General features: G+C 38.7%; 2 protein-coding genes across 3 annotated transcripts in view; one reads left to right on the forward strand and one right to left on the reverse strand.

Annotated features, from left to right (window-relative positions):
- DNAJC3 (DnaJ heat shock protein family (Hsp40) member C3) overlaps window positions 1-16,693 on the forward strand; it is a 30,114-nt gene extending 13,421 nt beyond the window's left edge. The window contains exons 5-12 of the mRNA XM_063149556.1: window positions 2,421-2,573; window positions 3,861-4,042; window positions 5,984-6,103; window positions 7,876-7,981; window positions 8,077-8,197; window positions 11,951-12,083; window positions 12,832-12,980; window positions 13,409-16,693. Coding sequence (XP_063005626.1) covers window positions 2,421-2,573; window positions 3,861-4,042; window positions 5,984-6,103; window positions 7,876-7,981; window positions 8,077-8,197; window positions 11,951-12,083; window positions 12,832-12,980; window positions 13,409-13,566 — 1,122 coding nt within the window. The 3' untranslated portion in view covers window positions 13,567-16,693. The remainder of the gene's footprint in view (window positions 1-2,420; window positions 2,574-3,860; window positions 4,043-5,983; window positions 6,104-7,875; window positions 7,982-8,076; window positions 8,198-11,950; window positions 12,084-12,831; window positions 12,981-13,408) is intronic.
- Window positions 16,694-19,638: 2,945 nt separating this feature from the next.
- Window positions 19,639-23,914, reverse strand: part of UGGT2 (UDP-glucose glycoprotein glucosyltransferase 2) — a 76,463-nt gene continuing 72,187 nt past the window's right edge. For both annotated transcript variants that reach the window (XM_063149552.1, XM_063149553.1), the window contains 3 exons: window positions 22,430-22,546; window positions 21,326-21,470; window positions 19,639-20,384 (listed from right to left, as the gene is read on the reverse strand). In XM_063149552.1, coding sequence (XP_063005622.1) covers window positions 20,362-20,384; window positions 21,326-21,470; window positions 22,430-22,546 — 285 coding nt within the window. In that variant the 3' untranslated portion in view covers window positions 19,639-20,361. The remainder of the gene's footprint in view (window positions 20,385-21,325; window positions 21,471-22,429; window positions 22,547-23,914) is intronic.

Below are 23,914 nucleotides of genomic sequence, written 5' to 3' on the forward strand. Positions count from 1 at the left end.
CCTGTTGCAAAATACATTGGGCAACAGTTTCCATGGTTGGTTGTTATGTGTAATGGTGCTGTTTTGGATGTAGGTGGGAGAGGCCATCTTATGGCACTGTAAGTTAATCAAATTGGGTTAAGTTACTAGGCAGTCTAGTTGGCTGTTTGAGGCTCTCTTAACCCCATCTGAGATATATTTAATATAACATTAGATATTTCCAAATACATTCCTCTGTGCTACAGTGATCATCTGTAGCTTCCGAGCTAAAGAATAAAAGGTATTTAAATATTTCCTTGGGTTTTTTTTTTTCATCTGTCTGACATTTTAGCTGTGTTACCTGATATGTTACCAGTGCAGGGCTTTCATCTGTGCCCTGTCCTTGAGTGCATGGATGTCTTGCTCTTAGATACCACAAACCATGGAGGTTTCCTCAGTTCCCTTCAGGATGTTTTTCACAAACTGAGTGAGCTGGCTTCTTTTTGCTTTAGTTAATGTTACTGATTTAAACATCATAGCAATATGCTAGTACTTATTTTGGAGCTTATGAGTGTAGCATCATACTGTAGCACACACTCAATGACTTTTGTTTGAATGATACCCTGAGAAATTTCCCTGTCTTTAACTGGACATGTTGTGCTACCTAAAATTACCTAGGATGATTGACTAAATGAATGGTCTTGGTTACTGTTGGACTTGTCTCCATGACTGAAACATTGTTTTTCAAATTGCACTGACATTTTCTCCAAATACATTATAAGGAACATGCCTTGAGTCTAAGGAGTGTGGTGTTGGAGGTTTTTATGGAAGTGTAAGGCTTATCCATACCAAAGGCTCTTCATTTTTAAGGAGGAAATGCTGAGAAATTAAGGAAGAAATCAGACAAGTCTGCTGGAACTAAGGAGTTCAGAACTTCAGAGAGTTTTGTAGACTTGGTATTTTTTGAAATTACAGGAGTAGAAATGTGCCTCTGCTACAAGCTCCAGATTTTAGGGAGAGAGTGGATGCACAGCATCAAGGACTTGTCGGCAGAGTTCTAACCAGAAGAAAAGCTTTGTGAGGCTTACATTGGGAATCTTACAAAGAAAGAAAACTCTTTGATCACATTCCTCTCCTCTTGCTGAAGGACAACATAGGGAATAAAGGAGAATTTTCAGGTCTAGGTACAACTTGACTTTGGCCAGGTGAAATAAAAAATTGCATAGGGCTCAAGATTTTTAAAGAGGAATTGAAGACAAAGTGTGGGACTTGTGCATGATTTTGGTATAGCATTTAGGCTCTTTCCTTTCATATACTCTAGTGGTAGAAGCAGGGGAAATTCTGGTAAAGGACATCTGAGGGCTGAAGTTGAATTATGTTAGAGACATAAGAACAAAATACATGTCTTTCAAGAACTTACTGGTGAGAAAAAGAGAAGTGGCCACTTCAAGATAAATGAGGAAAGAAAAAAGTACTGGATGTCTTTGAGTGACTTCAGCTCACATTCTATGTATAGAATGCAAGATAATACAAGTTTTTACTTAAAAACAAACAAAAAAAAGTCATGCTGATTTGTCCCTTTTAAATTTTCATCAGAAAGTCATTCTGATCAGCAGCAAGTGTGAAGTCAGTGCTTCTTTCAAGCTACAGTAAAGCTACAAATTCCCTGGCTTTGCAAAGGAATGGCTGAGATTGTCTCTGGCCACGTGTATCTTCCTGGGTGATAGTAAAGTTGCCTGAAAGATATTTTTAAACTTTTTCTTTGAAAGGATAAACCTGCCTAAATGAAAGAAGCAAGTACAATGTAATGTCTTCCACTTGCTCAGAGAGAGGGGTTAAGAGAAATGAGAGTCCTTGTAGACAAAATGTTAGACTTGTTTAAAACTACGTAAGAAACAGAATGCATGACTGCCCAGCTGAGTCTTTTCCCTGATTGTAGCCTCTTAACTTGCTGCTGCAGCCAGTTATCGTGAGGAAAATGTAAGAAAGAAACACAACTTCACAATAACAACTGTCTGGAACATGTTTCATTTATTTCTGCTATGAAGTAATAAATATGTATAGTGCTTAAAGGGAGAGATGCAATTAGGCCACGTGATTGCACTGGCTGTTGCTGCTGAGGAGTTCAGCATTTAACAGCTGATAGCAAAAAGTGAATTAATTAGGTTGCAAAGAGGTCCACAACGTCCAGCAGGTGATGGGGGACAGTGACTGTTGTGTTTGATGTGTCCAGTGATGATTGATCAGGCATGAAGAACTGGATTTCTCTGACTTCTGACATCTTGCATTGAATCTCAAAATGTTTCTTTCTTCTGAAGTTCAGAGGTAGAAATGCTTCCTGTGGAGTTTGGGAACTCACTTTATTCTCAGCTTTAGGCAGTTCTCTATGATATGATTATTTATGGAACTGAAAGAGATCCTTGAATAAGCATTTGAGTCTCTCTCCTTGTTCATGTTTGCAGCTCAAATCCAATCCTAGCAATAATGAGGAAAAAGAAGCCCAGACGCAGCTGACAAAATCTGATGAGCTGCAGCGCCTACATTCACAGGCATTATCTGCCTACAAGCAAGAGGATTATGGAGCTGCTATTTCTCTTCTTGATGAAATCTTGGCAGTAAGTGTTAAGTCAAATGGTACTGTGAAAGTAAGAGCTTCTGACATCTTTGTTTTTGTTTAATAGTTTCTTTACTGCTGTGAAAATAACTTTGGTGTAACCAGTTTAGTTTTGCTGAGCACTATGGGTCTGTAATAGTGTTGGAGAGAGGAGAGGGCTGAGCACTAGCTGCAGAAGAAGTCATAGTCTGTCTTATAGGTACTTCAGTTAAACTTCAATTACAGATAACTTTATTGATAATACTTTCCTGTTTTTCTACAATTTGTTATTCTTGGGGAAGCTGGGAAGAAGTTTTTCTGAAATCAATGAAGTTTTGCCAAGTATAGAAGTTACAGGGTTTTTTTAATCTGGATTTTTCATTGTATATATGCAGACAGTTTTAGTCTTGAGAAAATGAAGTAAAAAAGATTAAAAAGAAAACCACAAAGTTAAAAATGTAGATAGCTAGCTGAATTTTCATCTTGTTCCTTAGGTAGCTGTATTAGTTGAATCTTAATTGGTGTAAATAGCCTGATAGTACAAGTGTAAATAACTTAATCATGTGGGCATTTTGTGTGTCATATAGAAATGTACTAAAAGACAGTTAACTGCTATGACTCTGCACATACAAATTAGTGCTGTCGACTTGGAGTTTACAGCCTTGGAGCTTTTGGTGATGAAACTGCAACAGTGCAGGAATTGGTTTATGGGGAGGTAGCGTGGAAAAGCAGGAAAGCCTCCTCTAAGAAGATAATTTCCAACAACTTGTAAGACTTAGACAGATTTAATTCCCTAAGTCAAATTTTGATAGGCAGTTCCTCATGAGTAATTAGTTTTGCCTTACTGTGACAATTTTACCTCTCTTTATTCTTAAAATCCAGATATTAAGGTCAAACTTGGTGGAGCTGCATCTTACCCACAGGCTTCTTCCTGGAGAACAACCGACAGCTTGGTCCTTGCTGTTCATTACCTCTATTCTTTTGGGAAGATACAATAATTTATGATTCTGATATCCTTTCCTGGAGGCTCAACAGACTGTCCTAGTTTAAGCAATGCCAGTAGATTTAATTCATCTCTCTGCATGAGTTCATTGCATCATTTACAAAATTTTCAGGCCTTTGTTTTTCTATTTGGGCAGGTGCATCACAGCATCCACCAGGAAGCAGAGATGCTAATTTCATGAGCTCTGCATGCAGCTTGAACCTTATGCTGTTGCAGTTGGCAAAGTGAAATTAAATGGGAGTTTTCTTTTGGGGAGCAAAAGAAGTGTTATGGACCAAAACCAAGCTTTAATTTTGATTTCTCAAGGTTTGTGTTTGGGATGCAGAGCTACGGGAACTTCGAGCAGAGTGTTACATAAAGGAAGGGGAACCAAGCAAAGCCATTAGTGACTTGAAAGCTGCTGCCAAATTAAAGAATGATAATACTGAAGCCTTCTATAAAATCAGCAAAATATATTATCAGCTGGGGGACCATGAATTATCTCTCAGGTAATTTTACTATTTGCTCTAATCATTATAATTGAGAAAGAAAATATAATTATATAGGTAATGTTGAATCACAAAGTGTCTCTTGTGTGAGGTTTGGATGGAGAATCAGCTATGGTCTAGATCTGATAAAGGGAGTTCCATTCTAGAAACTAAGGATTGGCAGTGAAGAAACCCATGTTTGTTCTTGGCAAGACCAGCCATCAATGGTTCCAGGCACCCTGTTTCCTTAAACAGAAGCCAGAGTCCCTCTCCATCAGAGTTGCTTACAAGTGCTGTTTTCATTGTGTTTCTCCTAGAAGGAAATGCTTTTCCGAATTTCCTGCAGTGGAATTTTTCTTTTAACCTTTAACCTCTGTTAAATTTAAGGTGCAAACAGAAGATGTCTATGTTATGTTACAAGCTTAAGAATAAATAAAAAGTACAGGAGCATCCAAGTATGAAGAGCTTGGGGTGCAGAGCTGTTTGCCTCTCATTCCTGCAGACAGTCCTGGATGACTTTTTGATAATGCCCTGTCCTTTTATTCATACTGAGTCAAATTTGAGGTCTTATTCCCATATGTCCCTTGTCAATCTGGCAGATAACTGCCCTTGCCCAGTCTGGACTGTTCAGTTTGTGCTCTGTGCCTAGCTGCACAAATGATGGAATTCTTCCTATTGCACAGAAGTGGTTTCTGTGCCAATCATAGTTTCTCATGTGCTGCCTTCATCTCCAGAATCCTTCCAATATTATTTCTGCCACAGAGTCACTTCAATAAGGTGAAGAGAACGGAAAAAGCCTGTGTTTCTTTCCTGGCAGATGGAAACTGCATGTGATTATACTTGCAAAAGTTTGTTTTCTAGCTGGCCAAAAGTAAACATGAAATTAATTGGTTTGCATTAGGCATTCCCTTTCCAGAGCCTACTTAATCTTGTGAGCTCATAGGTCACTTCTGTGATGACTTTTGGGAGGTGGCTGTCACTTTGCACAGTGATTTCATGGGTAGGTGGTATTTAAAAGCACAATTGAGGGCACTGTTGAAGAGCAGAATGGAATCAGAAAGAAAGGGATAAGCCTCTTTCCTTTATTCTTATCTGATACCAGTAATTTTTGCATCATGAGATATGCTGAGAAGGAATTCTGTGGCCCTTGAACTTGCAGGGTGCTATCTGTTGTCCTTCCCTTAGTTTCTTTCTCTTAAAGGCCTAATTATATTCAAATTGTAAGATATTTTTGTCTGTGCTTAGGAACAAAATAAGATTTTGCAATCTCTTCCTGAAATTGATAGCACACATAGTGGTTGTGCTGTGATGACTCTGTGGGATCCGTAACATTTATTCCTTCGTATGACTGCATTCTGGAGGTTTTTTGGGGTTTTTTTTTTTAGACTTTGGTTTATTTTGACACACATTTTCACTAATCAGAGTCTGATTAAACATTCTTCATGGTGAAACATCAGCCTCAGGCTTGGCTGAGATTCCATCAAGGAGGGTTGTGCCTTAGTTGAGCTTTCTATTTCAAGTGACACAAAATACACTTGAATGTAGGAATTTTGTAATGTATCTGAGTTACAATTGATGGTAATTTTCCTATCTGTTCATCTGATAACTGCTGAATATAATTTCTTTCACAGAGTGCCTTTTTCTTCAAAGGTACTCTTCAGCTCTTTAGTCAGTTATTTATGTAGCATTTAATCTTTTGCGAGTTTGACAATACAAAAGAATTAAAATCAAATCCAGATAAGTATCCCTGTATGTTTTGGAAGACTCTTTTTGGTCTTACTTTATATTAATATTTGAGTGAAGGGAGAGATCTGTGGAAGAACTCAAGTGGCATTCTGAACAGTTTATAAATGCTGCATTATGTCTCCTGGTAAAATTTTATAGTATGTGGTGACCTAGGTGTGTTGTTTTGTTTTGTTTTGTTTTGTTTTTTTCCACTTCTCCTTACCTCCCTGTGAAAAGTGAGGTCCGGGAGTGTCTGAAACTGGACCAAGACCACAAGCAATGCTTCTCTCTCTATAAGCAAGTAAAGAAACTCAATAAGCAGATTGAGTCAGCAGAGGAATTCATCAGAGAAGGCAGGTAAGTATTCACTGCTATATAAAGGAAAAAAAAATAGAAAAAACCCACAATTGAGGCACCAACTTACTGATTGAGGAGCTGATTAAAGTGATGCTTTTTGCATGTGTCAGTTGAAGTGGGTACTGAGTAGAGCTCTCAAATTACAATTAAAATAAATATTGACTTGCATAGCAACTATTCTATTCTGATTCCTTCTGATGCCACTGTGTCCCTTTTGCATACTTAACTTCTTTCTGCAGCAGGTAGTAAGACAAACATAGGGATGGGAGTTTTCAGCTCTCATATATTATTACTCAGCACTGATGGGAACCCCACCTGAGCACTGGGCTCCCCAGTGCAGGAGAGATGAAACCACTGATAAAGTCCAGTGAAATTCCACTAAGATTGGAGGCGAGGAGCATCTCTCTTCTGCAGGGCAAGGCTGGGGAGGCTGAGAGTGTTTGGCCTGAGACTTCTCTGCTGCAGGGTGATTTCATCAATGTACCTGAAGGGAGGGTGCAAAGAGGGCAGAGCCAGGCTCTGCTCAGTGGTGTTCTTTGATGAGATCAGGCCCGTGGGTGCAAACTGAAACATGAAATTCCCTTGAAACAATAAGATATGCTTTTTACACTGCCTCATTTCCACTGGTGCAGGTTGTCCAGCGGGGTTATGGAGTCTCCCCACTTGAGAGTTATACAAAAGCATTTTGGACACAGCTGTAGGCAGATTTCTGGAGGTGGCCCTGTGTGGGCAGTGGGGTTAGATGAGAAGATTTCTAGGAGTTCCTTCCAACTTCAGCTATTCTGTGATGGAAGGACCATATCTTAAGACTAAAACCACTTAGTAACTCTGCAGTGCCTTGATGGCAGAAGTGGTTCTGACTGATAAGCTTTTTTTCTTTCATGCACCCTGTTCAATGATAGGTAGTGCCTCCATACTCTTGTAGTTCTTGCTTTACTTCAATTTTGTGTTCCCAAGCACATGACATCCAGCTGTAAGGACCCTGAACAAATCATTAGATATTGTCAAGGTGGCTTTTTTAAATGAAGCACATCAGGAGTGTGAATAAGCAGAACTGATGCCAGTTTTATTAAGCCAGGATTTGGACTCTTTTCGCTTTTTTAATACAGCATCAGCGAAGTTTCAGGGAGTCTGAGAGCTTGCATTTCTCTATCTTGTAGCAACCCGTGAATTCAGTCTCACTCTTGTATTTTTAGGCAGATGTTCTAATCTGTTTCTCACTCAAGCCATGTAACTTTAGCATTTTGAGGCCTTCACAGCAAAATAACACTTGACTGTGTGACTTGTGAAAAGAAAAGGAGAAAACATCTGCCTGATTAAAACTGGCATAAAGAGCTTTTTTGTACCTCTGTGAATAGGCACCTTTTATAGTGTGGACTCTTACTGTGAGCACAGAACTGAGTCCATCTCAGGTATCAGTGGGGAGGATGCTTATTTTGAAGTGGAATGTCATGTTGGACAGGAGGCAAGTCTGGAGACCCTTGGCTGTGCATTGTGAAGGATTGCTGTTGTTACCTTGTGCATAAGCCCGAGCAGGCCTAGTGCCTGCTCTTCTGTCTCTCAGCACAGAGAAGGGAATGGGAATGTAATTCTTGAAGTGCCTGCAAGTTTTCTTTGCACTGTTGTTTCACACCTCAACTTTAAGACTATTGAATGGAAGGTCCTTTGGTAGAAGGATGGGAGAATCGGTGGATTTTAAGAATTTTTAAATAAAAACAACACCCTGAGATAGTGATTACATTTCATGATATTACGCTTTATGGTTTAAACAGGTATGAAGATGCTATCAGTAAATATGAGTCTGTAATGAAAACTGAACCAGAAGTCCCAGTTTATTCTACTCGTGCCAAAGAAAGGATCTGTCACTGCTTATCAAAGGTAATTCTGCTTATCTTCCTCTAAATGTCTTAAAGACAAACATGAAACAAAACTTCCACAACTACATGAGTTTGGTTTTACTTTTGCCTTTCTAGAATCAGCAGGCTACAGAAGCCATCAAACTTTGTTCAGAAGTTCTGCAGCTGGAGCCGACGAATGTGAATGCCCTGAAAGACAGGGCAGAAGCTTATTTGCTAGAAGACATGTATGAAGAAGGTACACTTTTATGCTAGTGGCACATGCTTAATGTATATGTTTAAAATGTAGTCAGTGTTTCAAAGGCTTTTTTCTAACATGCACTTGGATTCTACACCATGTTATCCTTAATTAGACCTGGTAGTTGCAGATTTACAAAACTACTTGGTGGTAATTTTGCCTTGATTAGTGTAAGTGGAATGTACTTGTTTTATCTACAGCAGAGTTGTCTTTACAACAGTGGACTGTGTTCAGGATGTTTTATGAGACTGTGCAGATTACTCAACTTAGAGACATTTTCTATAATCAGCAATGTCAGAGAATTGCATTTAGGTAAAAGGTAATTAGAGCTAGGGTATTGTAAATCCATTTTAGGAGCTCCATTTTCATGTCTTGAGATGGCAGCATGAAATAATACTGTTCTCTTCCCTAGCATGTGCTGAGGGCAGAGGAAGGTAACAGCCATTGCTTCTCCTTCCATGGATCTCTGTAGTCTTGCTCAGAGAGTAAATTGATTCTATTCCTGAGGCTGCATTTTCCATATGGAGTTTCTGTACAATGCATCCTCTTACATGGAGTGATAGAAATGACCTCTAAGATTATCAAGTCCAGCCATTAACCCAGCGCTGCCAAGTGCACCACTAAACCATGGTGTCTCCAAGTGCCATATCTGCATCACTTTTCAATACTTCCAGGGAGTGTGACTCAAACTGTAGCGTTTGGGAAGAAAGAAAAGTTTTTTAACAAGGTTCTGCACAAATGCAGCCAGCCAGCCTGGTCTTGTGCCTCCCTGTTACAGGATATAAGGAAACAGAGCACATACCTGGGGTCTGGGAGAGCATATTTCCTGTGCTGGTGCATGCTGGGCTTGGCCTAGCCTGGTTCCAAGTGAAGAACCATGCTGGAGCAGAACTGTGCTTCTCCAGATTGTGTAACATCTCCTGTTCCCCCTGCCCTTGACAGCAGCGAGGTGGATGTAGTTATACTCTGCCTTCCAGCAGAGCCTCCATCAACAGCATTGCAGCCCATTACTGTTCATCTGCCTGGAGGTGTCTTCATTTATCTTTTGATGGCTGGTTTCTCTTTGCCATAGAGAACACCAGAGCAATTAAAATTGTACTCTCGTATTTAAAGGGGCAAAATGATTCTCATTCTTCCCTCAAAAATATTTTCAAGCTGGAGGCACCTATTTTCCTGTTAAAGGTAGGAAATTTCAAAGTGCTTGTAATTCAGAACTTTGAAGGTGATTATTGTTAAGTGTTCAAGATGCAGTTCACTTTGTATAGCTGTGTTCATGAGATGGTTTTAATTACTTCATAATCACATGGGATCCAGGGCTTGTCTACGGAGACAGATGTTTAATGACTCCATTTCTGGCATACCTCGTAAGTACAGGAGTCTTATCTATCTAGAGCACAAGTTTTGTCAAAAAAGGAAAAAACCTGCCTTGCTGTTTCAAAATTGGTCAAAACATACTAATTTTTGTGTTTTCTTTTTTTCCCCTCCCTACTCTACTACTGTAGAGGCTTCAGTAAGAGCGTAAAGTGGTTTTGTTATTTCTGTAACAGTCTTGGTATGGATGTAGGTTGTCTGCAGTTACTCATATTTGATGGGAAATTGGTCATCATTCCACATACAGAATTAATCTGTCACTGTTTGAAAAACTCAGGCAAGATACCAAAGCCAGCAAAGTTGTTTAGAGATACAATATCATTACCTTTTGAGAGATCATGAAGATTCTTGTATTGAAATAATGAGAGTTAGATTTGACTGAAGTATTTAAACTGAAAGTGACATTGGGAAGTAGTTCTTTCTTTTGTGTCATGGAGCAGGATGAAAGGAAGTTTCCTGAAATGTTTCCTGAAATAGCAGGTCGGTAAGAAGCAGCAGTGTCTCTTCTGTTTGCTTGTGAGGTACTACTGCTTTTAGAAATAGTGACTCAAAAGAATTGATTAAATATCTCAGTTGACATACCAGGAATTAGTAATAAGTCTCCTGGCTTTATAGCAAACTTCTTGTGGTCATGAAGTTGCCATCCTTTTCCACCTGCTTCCAACTTTCACCCCTCAGATGGAGAGAGCAATTAGCTCTCTGGAAGAGGAAAATCCCTACACTGAAGTGTACCATCAAAATTAAAGAGGGAAAGGCCGACGTGTACTTGCAGAATGTGCTGGATGCATTCCCTCTGCAGTGTGCAGCACTGAAACACCTTCCCCTGTGCTTAATGCTTGCAGTCCTTAAATAAGGGAGTTGATTAAGAAAAAAAGAAGAGGAATCTAATACTGTCATGGCAGGTAGTTGACCCCTGAGCAGGTTTCCCACCATAGTGGTGTGGTGCTCAGTGAGGCTGAGCAATCTAAGCTGCATTTGGCAGGATGTTCTCCTAGCCCCTCCTAGTATTACCTGAAGCAGATGAAGTTCAGTGGGGCTTAACATTATTGGTGTAATAAAGCAGCATTATGAAATCCCTGCATTTTCACTGCTTTTATTAGTTTTGATAGCATATATTCAGCACAGATATTAGTGCACACTCCTGTGTTGGGTTTTTTTTTTTTAATGACTGGACAAATTATTAAAAATGCAAGTAGAAACCAGAATGCTTTAAGCAGCAAAGGCAATGTCCTGTGATGTGAAAATAAATAGAAATTTTGTTTGATTTGTAGTAGCCTAGGAAATTGTTTGGGCTCTGGCAATACTTTTTGGGTGTTTTTTTTTTTCAGTAACTGAAACAAGATTGCAGTGGTATCAGATGTCTGGGTAATACAAATTCATTAGCACTTCCTGCTGTCTTGCTCAGAAACAGTGAAAAACAAATGTAACACCTGCTGAGAAATAGCATCTGCTTGGAAATAATCTGATGCAAGTACTTTGTCTAACTTGAGAAACTTAAGAGACTTGGATCTGTGAATGAGAGCTTGAGGATTATTGCAACAGTGAAAGAAGAGCAGTCTTATTAAAGACTTCAACTTGCTTCCCTTGATAAATTTTGAAATTAAAGAATATATCTACTTGGTGTCTTAAGAACTTGCAATAATACTAGAATTTACTTAAAGAAGCGTAGACCTCAAATTTCTTAAAAATTGTCGTCTCTTCCCTTCATTCCTGAGAAATGAAACTCTTGAAATAAAAGTGAGAGCATGCCTTTGGGAAAAAAACCTCTAAAATATAACTTTGTATATTATGCATGCAGAGGTGTAAAAAGCCAATATTTGCCTTTTGCTAACAATATGAACTTACTGGTAGTCTGAAATCTGTCTTTATAGTCACTAAAGAGGAAGAGACTTTCTATTGTGTTGATTGAGTGCAGACTGGAGGAGAAGAATGAGTATTCATTTAAGGACTCTTGTTAATTAATCCTTCAGGTGAACAGCAATGTGGGACTAATGTGCAGTGAGCTTTTCAAGTACTAATTGCTGAATCTTTCTTCTTGGTTTCTGTGTCTTCATCCCAGTCCAGGATATGCATTATGTTCATCCTTGTGGCTGTAGTAATGTCCAGAGAATGTTGTGACCTACATTGGTACCCTCCCTTCATTTCCCGCAAGTGTGATGAACCTAAAGAAAGAAAATTACCTAATTCATGTGTGAAAGTGAATTTCCTCTATTACATTATTTTCTAATTTAAGAAAAAGTCCCAACACATGTAATGTTGAAACTAAAGTTTTGCTGTTTCTGTTGGCAATGACATAGCTTCAGTTTTTTTGAGTGGCTGAATTCTTTAACTGGAAGTTTGTAGAGTAGTGAAACCTTTTTTCATTGACTTTTTTTATAAAAGCTATTAAAGACTATGAGACTGCTCAAGCCAATAGTGAAAATGACCAACAGATTCGGGAAGGGCTGGAACGTGCCCAGAGAATGCTGAAGCAATCACAGAAGAGGGATTATTATAAAATCCTGGGAGTAAAAAGGTGAGATACTAATTCCAGAGATGATGTGAAAGGTGGTTATTTAAACCAGTACTTCTAGGGCTGATCACTTGAATTTGTTCTGCTGAGTGTTAATTTTTGTTCTGTATCTTGCTATCTTCACTCTTCTGCCGAACTAATTTTTAATGTTCAGCTTGTAAAGTGGCATTTGTTTACAATTACTTTAGAAAGAATGGAAAAACAGCAAGAAGAGAGGAAATAAATTCTTTGGGAAGAAATTCTTAGTATAGATGACCCTGAGTCATATGGATGAGTTGGGGAAGAAATGAAGACTGGCAACAATTACTAAAAGTAACAAAAAATTGTGGTAGATAGTGTGATAGATCTGGAAGGACTGACTGAACAACTTCCCTTGCTAATGAGGAGCAAGCAAAGTGCTGAACTAGTATTGGTCATCCTTCTAATTGGGAGCTAATTTGATCTGCTTTTTATTATTCATCTGATGGCAAATTCCTCAGACTTAGAACTATATTCTGCAGTTACTGGCAGTAGCATCTTTCCAAGAGAAGTATATGGGTAGTGAAGGAGAGAGTGAGGAATCTTTGCTTAAGGTTGCAGCTTGATTCCTTTGTTTTGTGTAAAGAGTCCTCAATGCCACTTGCAGAAGGTTAACAGAACCTCATAACATTCCTGATGGCCTTAATTGGTGTCTCAGTGTTTATTTTAAACTTCATTAGTGTGGCATTTGGGCAGTCAGAAAATGAAGTTATCTGTAATTTTATCCATCTAGAAATGCTCGAAAGCAAGAAATCATAAAAGCTTACAGAAAGCTGGCATCCCAGTGGCACCCTGATAACTTCCAGAGTGAGGAAGAAAAAAAGAAAGCAGAGAAGAAATTCATCGATATCGCAGCTGCTAAAGAAGTCCTCACTGACCCAGGTAATGATGTAGTGGCTTCTTATTTTAGTTACTTGTTTTACATCAAGGTCGAAATAAATGTGTAGGTCATAACAAGCAATTCAGCTTCTCTTTTTCCCTTCCTGCCCTTACCCATCTTGAGAAAGCAGTACACTAACACTTGTATCCAGTCTGTTGCGGGAAGTCAGATGTAATCTGTACTTATTGTGATTCAGTGACTTTTAACAAAAGTCAGAAATTATATTTTGAAGGTGTCTTCTAGGGATAGCGTCTTATAGAGATTTCTAGGATTGACCAAGTCTGGCTATACTTATGTCAAGGATGTGTGTGTCTCCTTCTGCTTTGAGTGCTATTGCAAACTGCATTTAGATTATAACAGCAGCTGAAGTACTCTGGGGAAGCTCTGTTATTACTGTGCCATGATTCCACCTGGGTTTTGTTTCCTCCAGAAATGAGGCGAAAGTTTGATGCGGGAGAGGACCCATTGGATGCGGAGAGTCAGCAGGGCGGCAACAACCCGTTCCACCGGAGCTGGAACACGTGGCAAGGATTCAACCCCTTTGGTTCTGGAGGAGGACCATTTACATTCAAATTTCACTTCAGTTAGAGCCAAGACTGTTTCTGGGTGGCTGCTGCTGTTTTTTTACTTAATTCATTGAAAAATAAAAAGTCTCTCACTTCAAGACCCAAAATCTTAATTTCTATAATGTTGTCCTTAACCCAGAGTCTTACTGCACTAGAAGAAAGCTCCTTTTTTCTTTTGTTGGGTTTGGTTTGTGATGAGCTTGACAAGCTCACACTGATGGGGGTTGTGCTGCCTATGTATTTGCTGTGGGTATGCAGGACACGTTTATTCCTACGGATGGAAAAAACAGTAAGATGCTACTTAGGACAACACTTTAAATTTAGAATTCAAGTATATGCTTAAAGATAAAAATGCATGTAAATATTTTTGTGGATTGGGGCCTAATAAACATGGCAAGGGTAGTTTCAGTAGTCGCTACGTTAACAACGGTTGGTTGTGCTCAGCAGAATGATCCATCTCCCAGTATTTTCCAGAGGAAACCCAAGTGGCCACCTGCTGGATTGGTGATGGCAGTGCCAGGGGTGGGGAAGAGGCTGTGCACTGAACCAGTCCCAACAATCGCTCTGGACAAAGAGTGCTTGGGGGTAACTGTAGCTGAAATACTGCTCACTTTGTTGTTCACTAACCTGAGATTAATTGGGGTGACTTCCTTGGTGAATTGTCAGCAGTGAGGTGGGACTGGGGGGAAAGACTTGATTTTCAGAACACTTTTTTTCTTAATGTGATTTTTGGGTGTTTGTTTAGGTATGATTTTTGAGTAGTTTGCACTTCAAGAAAATATCTGCTTCAAATTTGAGCAGAAAATTTGATGTGACATTTTCCTGACTCTGCAGCAATTTGTTGGTTCTGTACATAAAGTCAGAACTGAGACAGGTTGTGATGTGAGTGTACTGCAGGAATGTGTTATTAACTCCAGCCTTACCATGCAATACAACTTCAGTTCTGCTGGATGACGCAACAGAGTTAGTACTACATGAAATTGTAGTAATTTTATGTTTCATGTAACAGCATCAGTACTGCAGAGACAGCTGTGTGCAAAAAGAGGGACTTACTTCCCACTAGCCAAAAGTCTGTTTCTAATTTTTTCTATATGCACATACTTAAAATGGGTTTGGTGTAGTTGGTGGAGTTGTGTGAATGCGCTGTGTGGTGTTACCAGGGCTGCAGCTGGTAGGAGTAAGGAGTCTTCTTATTCTGTAACTGCATCTGTCATAATTACTGACATAATTACTGAGTTTCATCAGCAGCCATTTTCTTGGAATGCAAGAATTACAGTTCATCAGTGTTCTCTTGATTGGATTTTAACTGGAAAACAATAATCAGTTGATAGGAGTCTTCTCTTGCTTCAACTCCTGGCACTTGAAAACCTAAGCAGCCTCAGTAAAACAAATGAAATTAGCAAATAAGGCCTTGAGTCTGAAAGGGAGGGGTTTCTTACTGTAGATGAAGTTGCTGCTGAAGCAGAACCCTTGGCTTCTGCCTCAAGTAATTCACCAACATAACTGCGAGGCCATGCAGCTTTGTAAAATGTTTTTCAACAGCAATTTAAAGGTCAGTGCTCACTAATTTATCTTCAAACTGAGGAGGTTGTTTGGTGTTTTCTAATGGTTTATAGTACAAAACCACCACAGCAGCCTCTTAAACTCCAGTGTTGGATGTTCACTAAGTTGAATGACTTTCTACAAGTTCAACTTGTGCTTGTGACCTGTCGGAAATATTTTTACTCGAAGTGTTGGAGATGCTCAGGGCTGTTGAGAGCACTCAAGGCTGGCACAGCTCTCAGGGGCTGGGGCTCAGACACAGGAACTGACTGCACAGTGAGGAGCCTGCTGCCCTGTGGGCTTGGCCTCTGTGCACCTGCTGCTTGCTGGCAGTACCTAGGGTTGGGCAGGTAGCTGTGGGGGGCAGCTGTCCATGTCCTCCTGTGGCTCTTGTCAGCCCTCCGCCCTGAGGGGTGAGCTCCACCCAGCTGTGCTGGCCCTGGGCTGTGTGTGAGCCATTGAACACTCGTGTGTTGCCTTGTTCACTACAGCAGGGGCTGCTTTTCCTTGAGTATTGAATGAGCAGCGTGAGCGATGTGCCCGATTGCGTACATGCAGGAGTGGCTGGGCTGTGCGAAATCACAGTAAAGACTACAGCCAGCTGTGCTTGTGTGCCAGGGGACTGCTGGAAATAAGTTCTCTTTCAAAGGACTGCCCTTGTGCAGCTTTAAAAGCTTGAGCTGAGAGAATTGTTTCCTGAGGTTTAATTTTTTTTGTCTAGAGAAGGAATAAGATGTTCCCTCATGAGTAAATTCTTCATACAAGGCACTGATGTTGGAGCAGCGTGCGTTTGTTTCTCGGAGGCAGCGGGACAGAGACAAACAAAAAAGGATTGTGTGCATTTTGAAAATGAATGAATGGGAACGAGGAAATGACATTTTAAGAACAAAAAAGCTTGAATGTAGTCAGTAGAAGAAGGAAGATGATTGATGCATGATTGCTGTTCATAGATTCCTTTTGTTGGAAGACAGGTTCTTGGAAACAATAGCAAAATGCGACAGCGGAGAACAAGGTTTTCTGGTATTGAGCAGCTGCTGGGCACAAGAAGTGTTACCACCCCAGTGCTGTTTTGAAGGGCATTGAGGTATTCTGGGAAAGCAGACAAAGTTGTGTTTAAAAGAAGCCATTTATGTTGCAAGGCTCCCCAGCTCCGGCGCTGCATTTCCTGACATGACTCTGGCAAATGGAAGTGCTGGTCCCATGCTGAGTGTTAATGGTGCAGGCGACACACACAAGGAAGCTGAAGCCAGCTGAAGCCACCTTTTATTTATTCGTGGGTGTCTGTAGTGCAATAATGTTCAGTAACTGAACATTGGAGTAAAATGTCTCAGTAGTTTGTCAACCCTGAGATGTGCATGAAACATTGTTCCCATCATTGGCCTGTATGTAGATGCAAACTTTCTCTGTGGAGTTCTTTCAGTTTTAATAAACTCATTTCCAACTTGTTTTAAAATGAAGGTGGGGGGAGCATATTTTGCTTGGTAAAATACAGATATGATAATTGATAAGTATTATAAGTGAGTCAAAGTGAATTACAAACTGAAGAGCTCAAACTTGTGACATATGCAGAAAATGTATTAGTTTAAACTTAAAAAAACAAAACAAAACAACAAACCTTAACGCTTGTTATCATTTCAGTTTTCAGACCGGTATTTGGAACAAGAATTATTCTTCTGTTTAGGGCTGTGATTTATAGGAGCTTTGCTGGAAACTAGCCAGGATATCATAGCAGGTTAGTTGTATTTAAAAGTGCCTTATTGTAAGGTATTGTTTGCTCTGTAATACACACTTTTATCCATAAAGCCGTAACAAAATTAATGGGAGTGATTTTTTTTTTTGCCCTCAGCAAATTACTAAGTAGCAGTTTCATGTTTTAAGAAGGGTAAGTAAAGTTAGCCAGAGATTTATCAAATCTTTCAAATTATAAAATGTCTTTATATGGAATCATAAATCTACAAAGCAAGAACTGTTTTTTCTAGAACTGTGGGAATTATTTTATGGTATTTTTCACAATAAAGATATTTATGATGACAAGAAAGCACTGCTGTGTATTTGTCTTCCCTTCTTTCCTCATGCTGCTCTTCAGGTTTGAAGCTGGAGTTGTGCAGGGCACTTCTGCAGGCAGGGGACAAGAGGAGGAAGCAGCCACATTCTGTGTGGAAGAGAACCTTGTTGTATAGAAGTTAACCACAGCAACTGTAGAAGCCCTGTTGAGTGCTGATTTCACAGTGAGAACATCCAGCCCTTGGAATATCCCCAGGAAATGCTGGATTCCCATGTTGGAACAGCAAGATTTGCCTGATAGGGTGCTGAATCATATTGCCTGGACCAAAGGTGCTTTTGCCAGAGAAGGCTGGACCAGGTGATCCTTGAGGTCCTTTCCAAGCTGCTATCCTGTGATTCCATGGAGCCTCAGACTGAAGGCAAGTACTTGATTCAGGGACTAGTTAAAAGGAACCTAAGAGAACCTGAGAAATATTTTTAATACTAAATAAAGCTCTGGCTCATCAACAATACTGCACTAATGCCTGGTTTATTCATTTTCTGTTAAACTTACCAGCTGATCTCAAGATCAAGACATAGAAAAGACACTGTCACAGGAATATAAACTGTAAAACTCCTTCATTTGAATAGTTCAAATACTCTTTTGCTTATTTACTGAGTAGCACCATGTTTTGGCAACACTCTAAAGCAGCATGTATTTTCATCCCTTTCACAGGGCACAGCACAGAGACTGGAAACAAAAAACAATCTCTCTCTGCACCTGTACATCTCACCTCACAGCAGAGGCCTTGATGTGAACGTTGCTGTTGCTCCCCTGCAAAAACACTTTTGGTAGAGGAAAGGCAGTTGAGGACTTGCTGCCAATTGTTTTCTTTGGCTCTGTTAGCCAAGTAGGGAATGGTAATTGTGTAATAGAGAAAGGGAGAGCAGAAAACAATCCATCTTTGCTTCTCCAGTGGAACCTTTTAATATTTTGTACAACATACACAATCCATGGATTTAGGATTAAAATATAATGGCATGCTAATGACTCAAAGTGCTGCCTTAAAGAGATCTTTTAAAAAGTAGTGAATAAGTTTGTGGGACCTTTCTTATTTTATAAAGCATTGTATATTTAAAAAAAGCTTTCTTTGAAAGTAGTATTATGCAGGGAAAAAAAAAACAACTGGAACATTTTGTACAAATATAGATAACATTAAAAGATTGCATTAAACCTTTTACATCTTCAAAATTATCTCCAACAAATTACATTTATAAAATTATATTCTAATCATTTAAGCAATCTCAAGGAAATAGTATTTAAAGAACTATTTCTTTTTTTTAAAGCCAGTAGAGGTAATCCAATTTTAAAAAGAACAGGATGCTACAGAGAAAATGAACATGAAATCAGTGCATGAATTATCCACTTTTTATACTGCAGAACATGCTCACACAGATAATCATAATTAAAGAGAACTAAGGTTTCTCAAAAAACCTTTAACTTCTGTCCTAAAACAAGTTTTCCAATATATGCTTCAAGCTTGGAATACCAAGGCAGATCCATGTGAAATGCTGCTGCAGAGTAAGGCAGCAGGATGGAAGTATAAATCTGAAAAATATTTTGTAAATAAAATAAAATCATGCAGAGAACAATTGAATAATGGTTTGAGGGCTTTTGTCCTCTGCTATGGCAAATCAGTTACTTCCTTGTTATGTATGGAATTTTTAGTACTGGTGCATAGGCATCTGCTAAGTCAATTATAAGTCCATCTCTGTGGTACAAAAATACCAACTTAAAGTTTATGTTCAAATATATTTGACTTGCTGCATGATATCCTGAAGTAATTAAGAGAACAAGCATAACAAAACAGCTCCTGCACTGAAATGGGTCAGACATAAAGGGAACTGACATTAGGCTTTACTGACTTTTGCTATTGGGTTGCACAGGAAATACTCCATTGGGGACTTCATAAAAAGGAAATCCCTCAACAGGCATTGGAAAACCTGTATGTGACATGTTAAAAATGTTCAAAATACATAAAGGTAAAACCACAGAAAATACAGAGAGCTGTAAAAAAATCTGCATGTCTCATATTCTTTAGTAATAGGGCTTGAAAAATACCAGCAACATGTGATTTTAAATACTCACTCTTACAGTAAGAAATGGTAAGTAACCAACAGCTGAGGACAATGACAGTGGATACAAAATCTGCTTCATTTCTCTAATTGTTTATTAAATTATTTGCTGCTATGGAAATAATGTGCAATCCTTGCTGATTCACCCACTTAGTGCTAATTACATGGTCTTGTGCAACTTCAAGCATTTAAACTGGAAGACTTCTTATAAGAAAGTGTGGTCTCATCCAATCCCATTTTGAAACCAGCACAGCCTGAACACCAGGGTGTGTATTTAAGGCACTAGATTTCACTTGGAGACACAAATTCCCCATTTTCAAGTATGTGTATTGCAAGAACTTTTCCCTGCAATTTTTGTGGGATCAAAATGTCAGTATCCCATTAAAGTAACAGTTTTGTGAGTACAGGTTTAGAAGATTACAGGAGACACTGCTGATAGTCAAAAAATACTCATGTATTTTATTATTTTCTTTTCAGTTATAAACAGGATGATAATAATCAAAAGTGAGTAGAAGCAGCTTTCAGGTACTGACCTTCTGATACAATGTATGCTGTTGGAGACTCACCTCAACCAAAACCATAATGGAATTTTATCACACACTATTTAGGTGGCCAAAAGGAGCCTAAGAATAAAAAATTAGTTTTAAGAATCTCTTAAGAGTGCAGCAATCCTGCATAATAAATGAAGAGTGTCATTCCTTGCTTTAGCTTCCATGTGGAGTTATCTTTGTGTGGCCTAAATTAGACATCTTATTTAATTATGGTATTTAAATACAGTAGCCTAATGCATGGAATATGCACAAAACAGTTTTCAAGTACATATTTAATGTGTGTGTCCTCCCCTGGACTGACAATGCTGAACACATCTTCCTTCATATTCCAAAGTCCTCTGGGCAAAATGTACTTTAGAGAAGGAAAAGAAAAAGCCATTGGGAAAGCTGCTCCATACCACTTAAAAAACCCCAAACCCCCAAGTACCTGTGGACTTCTCATTTTTGTATTGCATTTAAAATGTTTTAAATAACACTTTAAGTTATAAAATACTTGACTTCACATTAAAGAATGCTGCAAATAGTGCCAATGTAACAATTGTAAATTCTGTTCAGTCCTTCCCAGAAGACTCTGGAGCTGTCACCATTGCTGGTCACGGGCTGTGCTAAAGTTCATCGTGCTTGAGCCCTGGAGCCAAAGGGGAAAAATACACATAAGAGTTACACAGAGGCAGTGCCTGGGTTTGTAAGATGTAGAGAAAGCCTTTTACTTACCATTTCCTGCTAATCACTCAGTTCATGAACTTCATTTTTGGAGCCTTGCTACAAGCTGACCAGAAGCTTTCATGAAGAATAAAACCCACTAAGAATTCTTTAAAAGGAAAAGTGAATTTGTTCCTCCACCCAAGACTTACAAATATTTATCTGCTCATTTTTTCTTCAACCTTGAGTGCTCAGATCATCTTTTCATTTTGTTTTACATTAGTCCAAAAAGTCATGTCTTATTGGGAGTCCTGTATATGTGTTTGTGGTTTTTTCTTTTGCTTTTGGGTTTTGTTTGTCTGGGGCTTTCATGTTATTTAATAAATTCAGTTAAAAACAATTTTAGTTAAAAAGAAGCCAAACAAAACAACAACAAAAACATCCAAACAAACAAAAACCCCAAACCTCACCCCAAACTAATGAAAACAGAATTTAGTCTAGTGCAAAAAGGCTTGGATAGATAAGCCTAGAGAGAGAGAGAGAGAGAGAGAGGGAGATGCAGAGGCAAATTAATACTCAGTCCCCAAATGCTTAATAGACATGAGCTTTAGATTCTCCAAGTAAAGTCTAAGCTAATGTGCTTTACATAATATTTGTGGCTAAAATAATGTGACTGTTGGCTGTGTTTGAGGTGCAGAACAGGACCACTGAGCTTTCTCTTGGATTCTGGCATGAAACAAGAGGGTTTGTCCCGTCAATGTAACTCCTGTGGAAAGAAGCATCACCCAACTATCAAACCCCACACCACTTCTCTACCAAGGGAAATTACACAAATACAAGATTTGTGCCTACTGACCCCAATCTTAATTTCAACTAGACTGATACTTGATTTTTACAAGCTAACAGCTGAATATGCATGCAAATTACCTTTTTGAAATAATGATGTTAGATTTTTCTTCTCTCTTTCAATTTGCTGTATCAAGTTTCGGATCTCAGAGTCATAATCAACCCATTCAGGAACTATCCGGGCAGCAGCCTTTAGTTTTGGTTCTTTGGTTTGGGGGTTGTTGCACTGAAAGTTTAAAACATATTAGATGTAAACAAAGCAAATGTGAAAATAACACCCTTTCAGAGAATTTAGCTCAAATGAATTGTAAATACTTTTCTTTTTGCTGACTGTCAGTATAGTACAGACATGGCTGGCACAAGACTGCTAAAATTTAGACAAAGTTGCCTAGGGAGATGCAAGATTGACATTGGCACACTGAAACTGAACCTGATGTGAGTTTTGAACAGAGAGCACCTATCTTTAGAGCACAAACAAACTCATTTCAACAGTAAAGACATGAAGAAAGTAAAACCTATTTGCATACTGAAAAATCACACCAAGTTCCAACTGTCTGTTTTCCTTTCAAATTATGTCTAAAGCACTGCAAATAGTGTATGTGTGCTGTCAAAAAATCTAAATGGGAGAAAAATGGGATTGGGATAATAATGATAGGAAAAAGATTTTTGTCTCTTTCTATTCCCAAAGAAAGAAACTTTCTTCTTCCTAAACATGAAGAGTACCCTGAGCACTGTGCTTTTAAGGCTTTGCTTTATCTCCTGTTTATAGCAATGAAACAGACCAAGAAAACCATGACAATATTAAGGTTCTGGAGGAGAACAAGAGCAGCCCACAGTGCCCAGACAGGTAACAGCACTTTGTCACAGCTCCAGTAACTTGGCTGACTATGGAAAAATTATAAGGAAAATTCATGTAATGGCATGAAAAGCTTCAGTCCTATCTGGTTAAGAGATAACAACACTTAAATTTTTTGTGCAATTTTCAGCTTTAATGTAAGCAGATTTGGTAGAGAGCAGGTGGAAGAGGTCTCAGAGGAGAAAATGTTCCAGGGGAAGGGATGGAATGTTGCAGTGCCTTCCAGCAAGGCTGCCTTCATGACATGACACACACTCAACCTGAAATGTCCCAGAAATCACAGAAAAATTTTTAACCTGTATAACTCATTTAAGTCAGGATCAACTCACCAGGTCTATTGTTTTAGCCTTTTTCTTGGATTTATCATCACACCAGGTTTCACACCAAAGCCACTCCTGAGGGAGAGACTTAATGGCTACTTGATGAATCATATTATTGGGAAGATCCTGTACAAATTTTGTAAAACCATAAATTAGCATTGAATAGAAATCAGCTTTCCATTCCTTGAAAAAAACCCCAAACCCTCACTTTCCATTCTTTGAAAAAAAGAAACCTTAACTCAAAAAACATATAATACAGGATTATGCCACTACTCTAAATTGAGCTGACTTCTAAGAAAACAGATACCAGAAATGAGCTTGAGAAGAAATAGCTTTAAACTGCTATTCTGGCTAAGTTCCTTACTTTACTTCTAGCTTTTTTTTTTTTTTTGACCTTTATTACATTCTCAGGAAATCTTGCCATGAAAACTCTGAGCCAAGATCTGGCTGAATGCAGGGAACAGCATTTATTAAGGAGAAACTCCTCGGGCAGGTTTCAGGCTGGCCGCAGCCAGAGCTGCAAAGAGCAGGGGCAGTACCTGGCACATCCATTGGTAAGTGCCCTCACATGTGCAACCCTTACATTGTATTTCAGAATAAATGCCAGCACTCAAGTGTTAGTCACATCTTAGTTTGCCAATTCACACTGCTCAATGTGACAGAATAAAATAGCAGATATTGCTGCATTATGAAAGATGTATAATTTAACTGAAATACAGATATTGGTACCAAAGAATTACACCAAATTATATGAAGAGCTAAGACATTCAGCATTAATTGAAATGCTTCATTTTTAAAAAAAATTATAATTTTTGGAATGTAGTTCATCACCATTCCAATTCCAAAAAGAAGAGACTGGTTTTCTGTTGTGCCTCTCTGACTTTCTAAAAGAAATCACAATTCCTGAATTACTGCAGTACTTTTAGAAGCTGTCAATTTAAAAATTGTTACATGCAGTAAAATGTAGAAAGTCAGCTGTTAGTTTCAGGACTTAAAGTAAATGAAAAAAAAGAATGAACACAAAAGCTGTTCTGAACAAAATTACTGTACTGGAAGTCTAGTTTTTATGATGTGTAATTTTTTCTCCCTAGGAATTCTACACTTATTCTCCTTTGCATTTAAAAATCAAAATTTCCCCTTCTATCTACTTCTCTTCTGTGGTTTAAGAACCTTAACTGCCACCCATGAAGATGGCACTGCTGGGAGATCAGCAGAGAGCTGGGATTGCTGCTTCTTTGAGAAGGGCAGTGAGCGCTCCACACAGGTATTTAAAACAATAAATAGTAATAAGAGAGTTATAATGCATCCTTAGCAGTAGATGAAAACTCTCCAGGTCTCCAATACATTGCACTGTGGTTTGTATTTCTAGGAGTATTGCTGTATTTTGTATAAGAAGAAGCAATGAAGACAGCAAGTAGCTCCTATCAATATGGTCAAACCAGATTATTATGCAAATTCTACTTTGAAATATTCACTTTCCAAAGTAATTCCAAT

The sequence above is a fragment of the Melospiza melodia genome, chromosome 2 (assembly GCF_035770615.1).
Source record: "Melospiza melodia melodia isolate bMelMel2 chromosome 2, bMelMel2.pri, whole genome shotgun sequence".
NCBI classification, from domain to species: Eukaryota; Metazoa; Chordata; class Aves; order Passeriformes; family Passerellidae; genus Melospiza; species Melospiza melodia.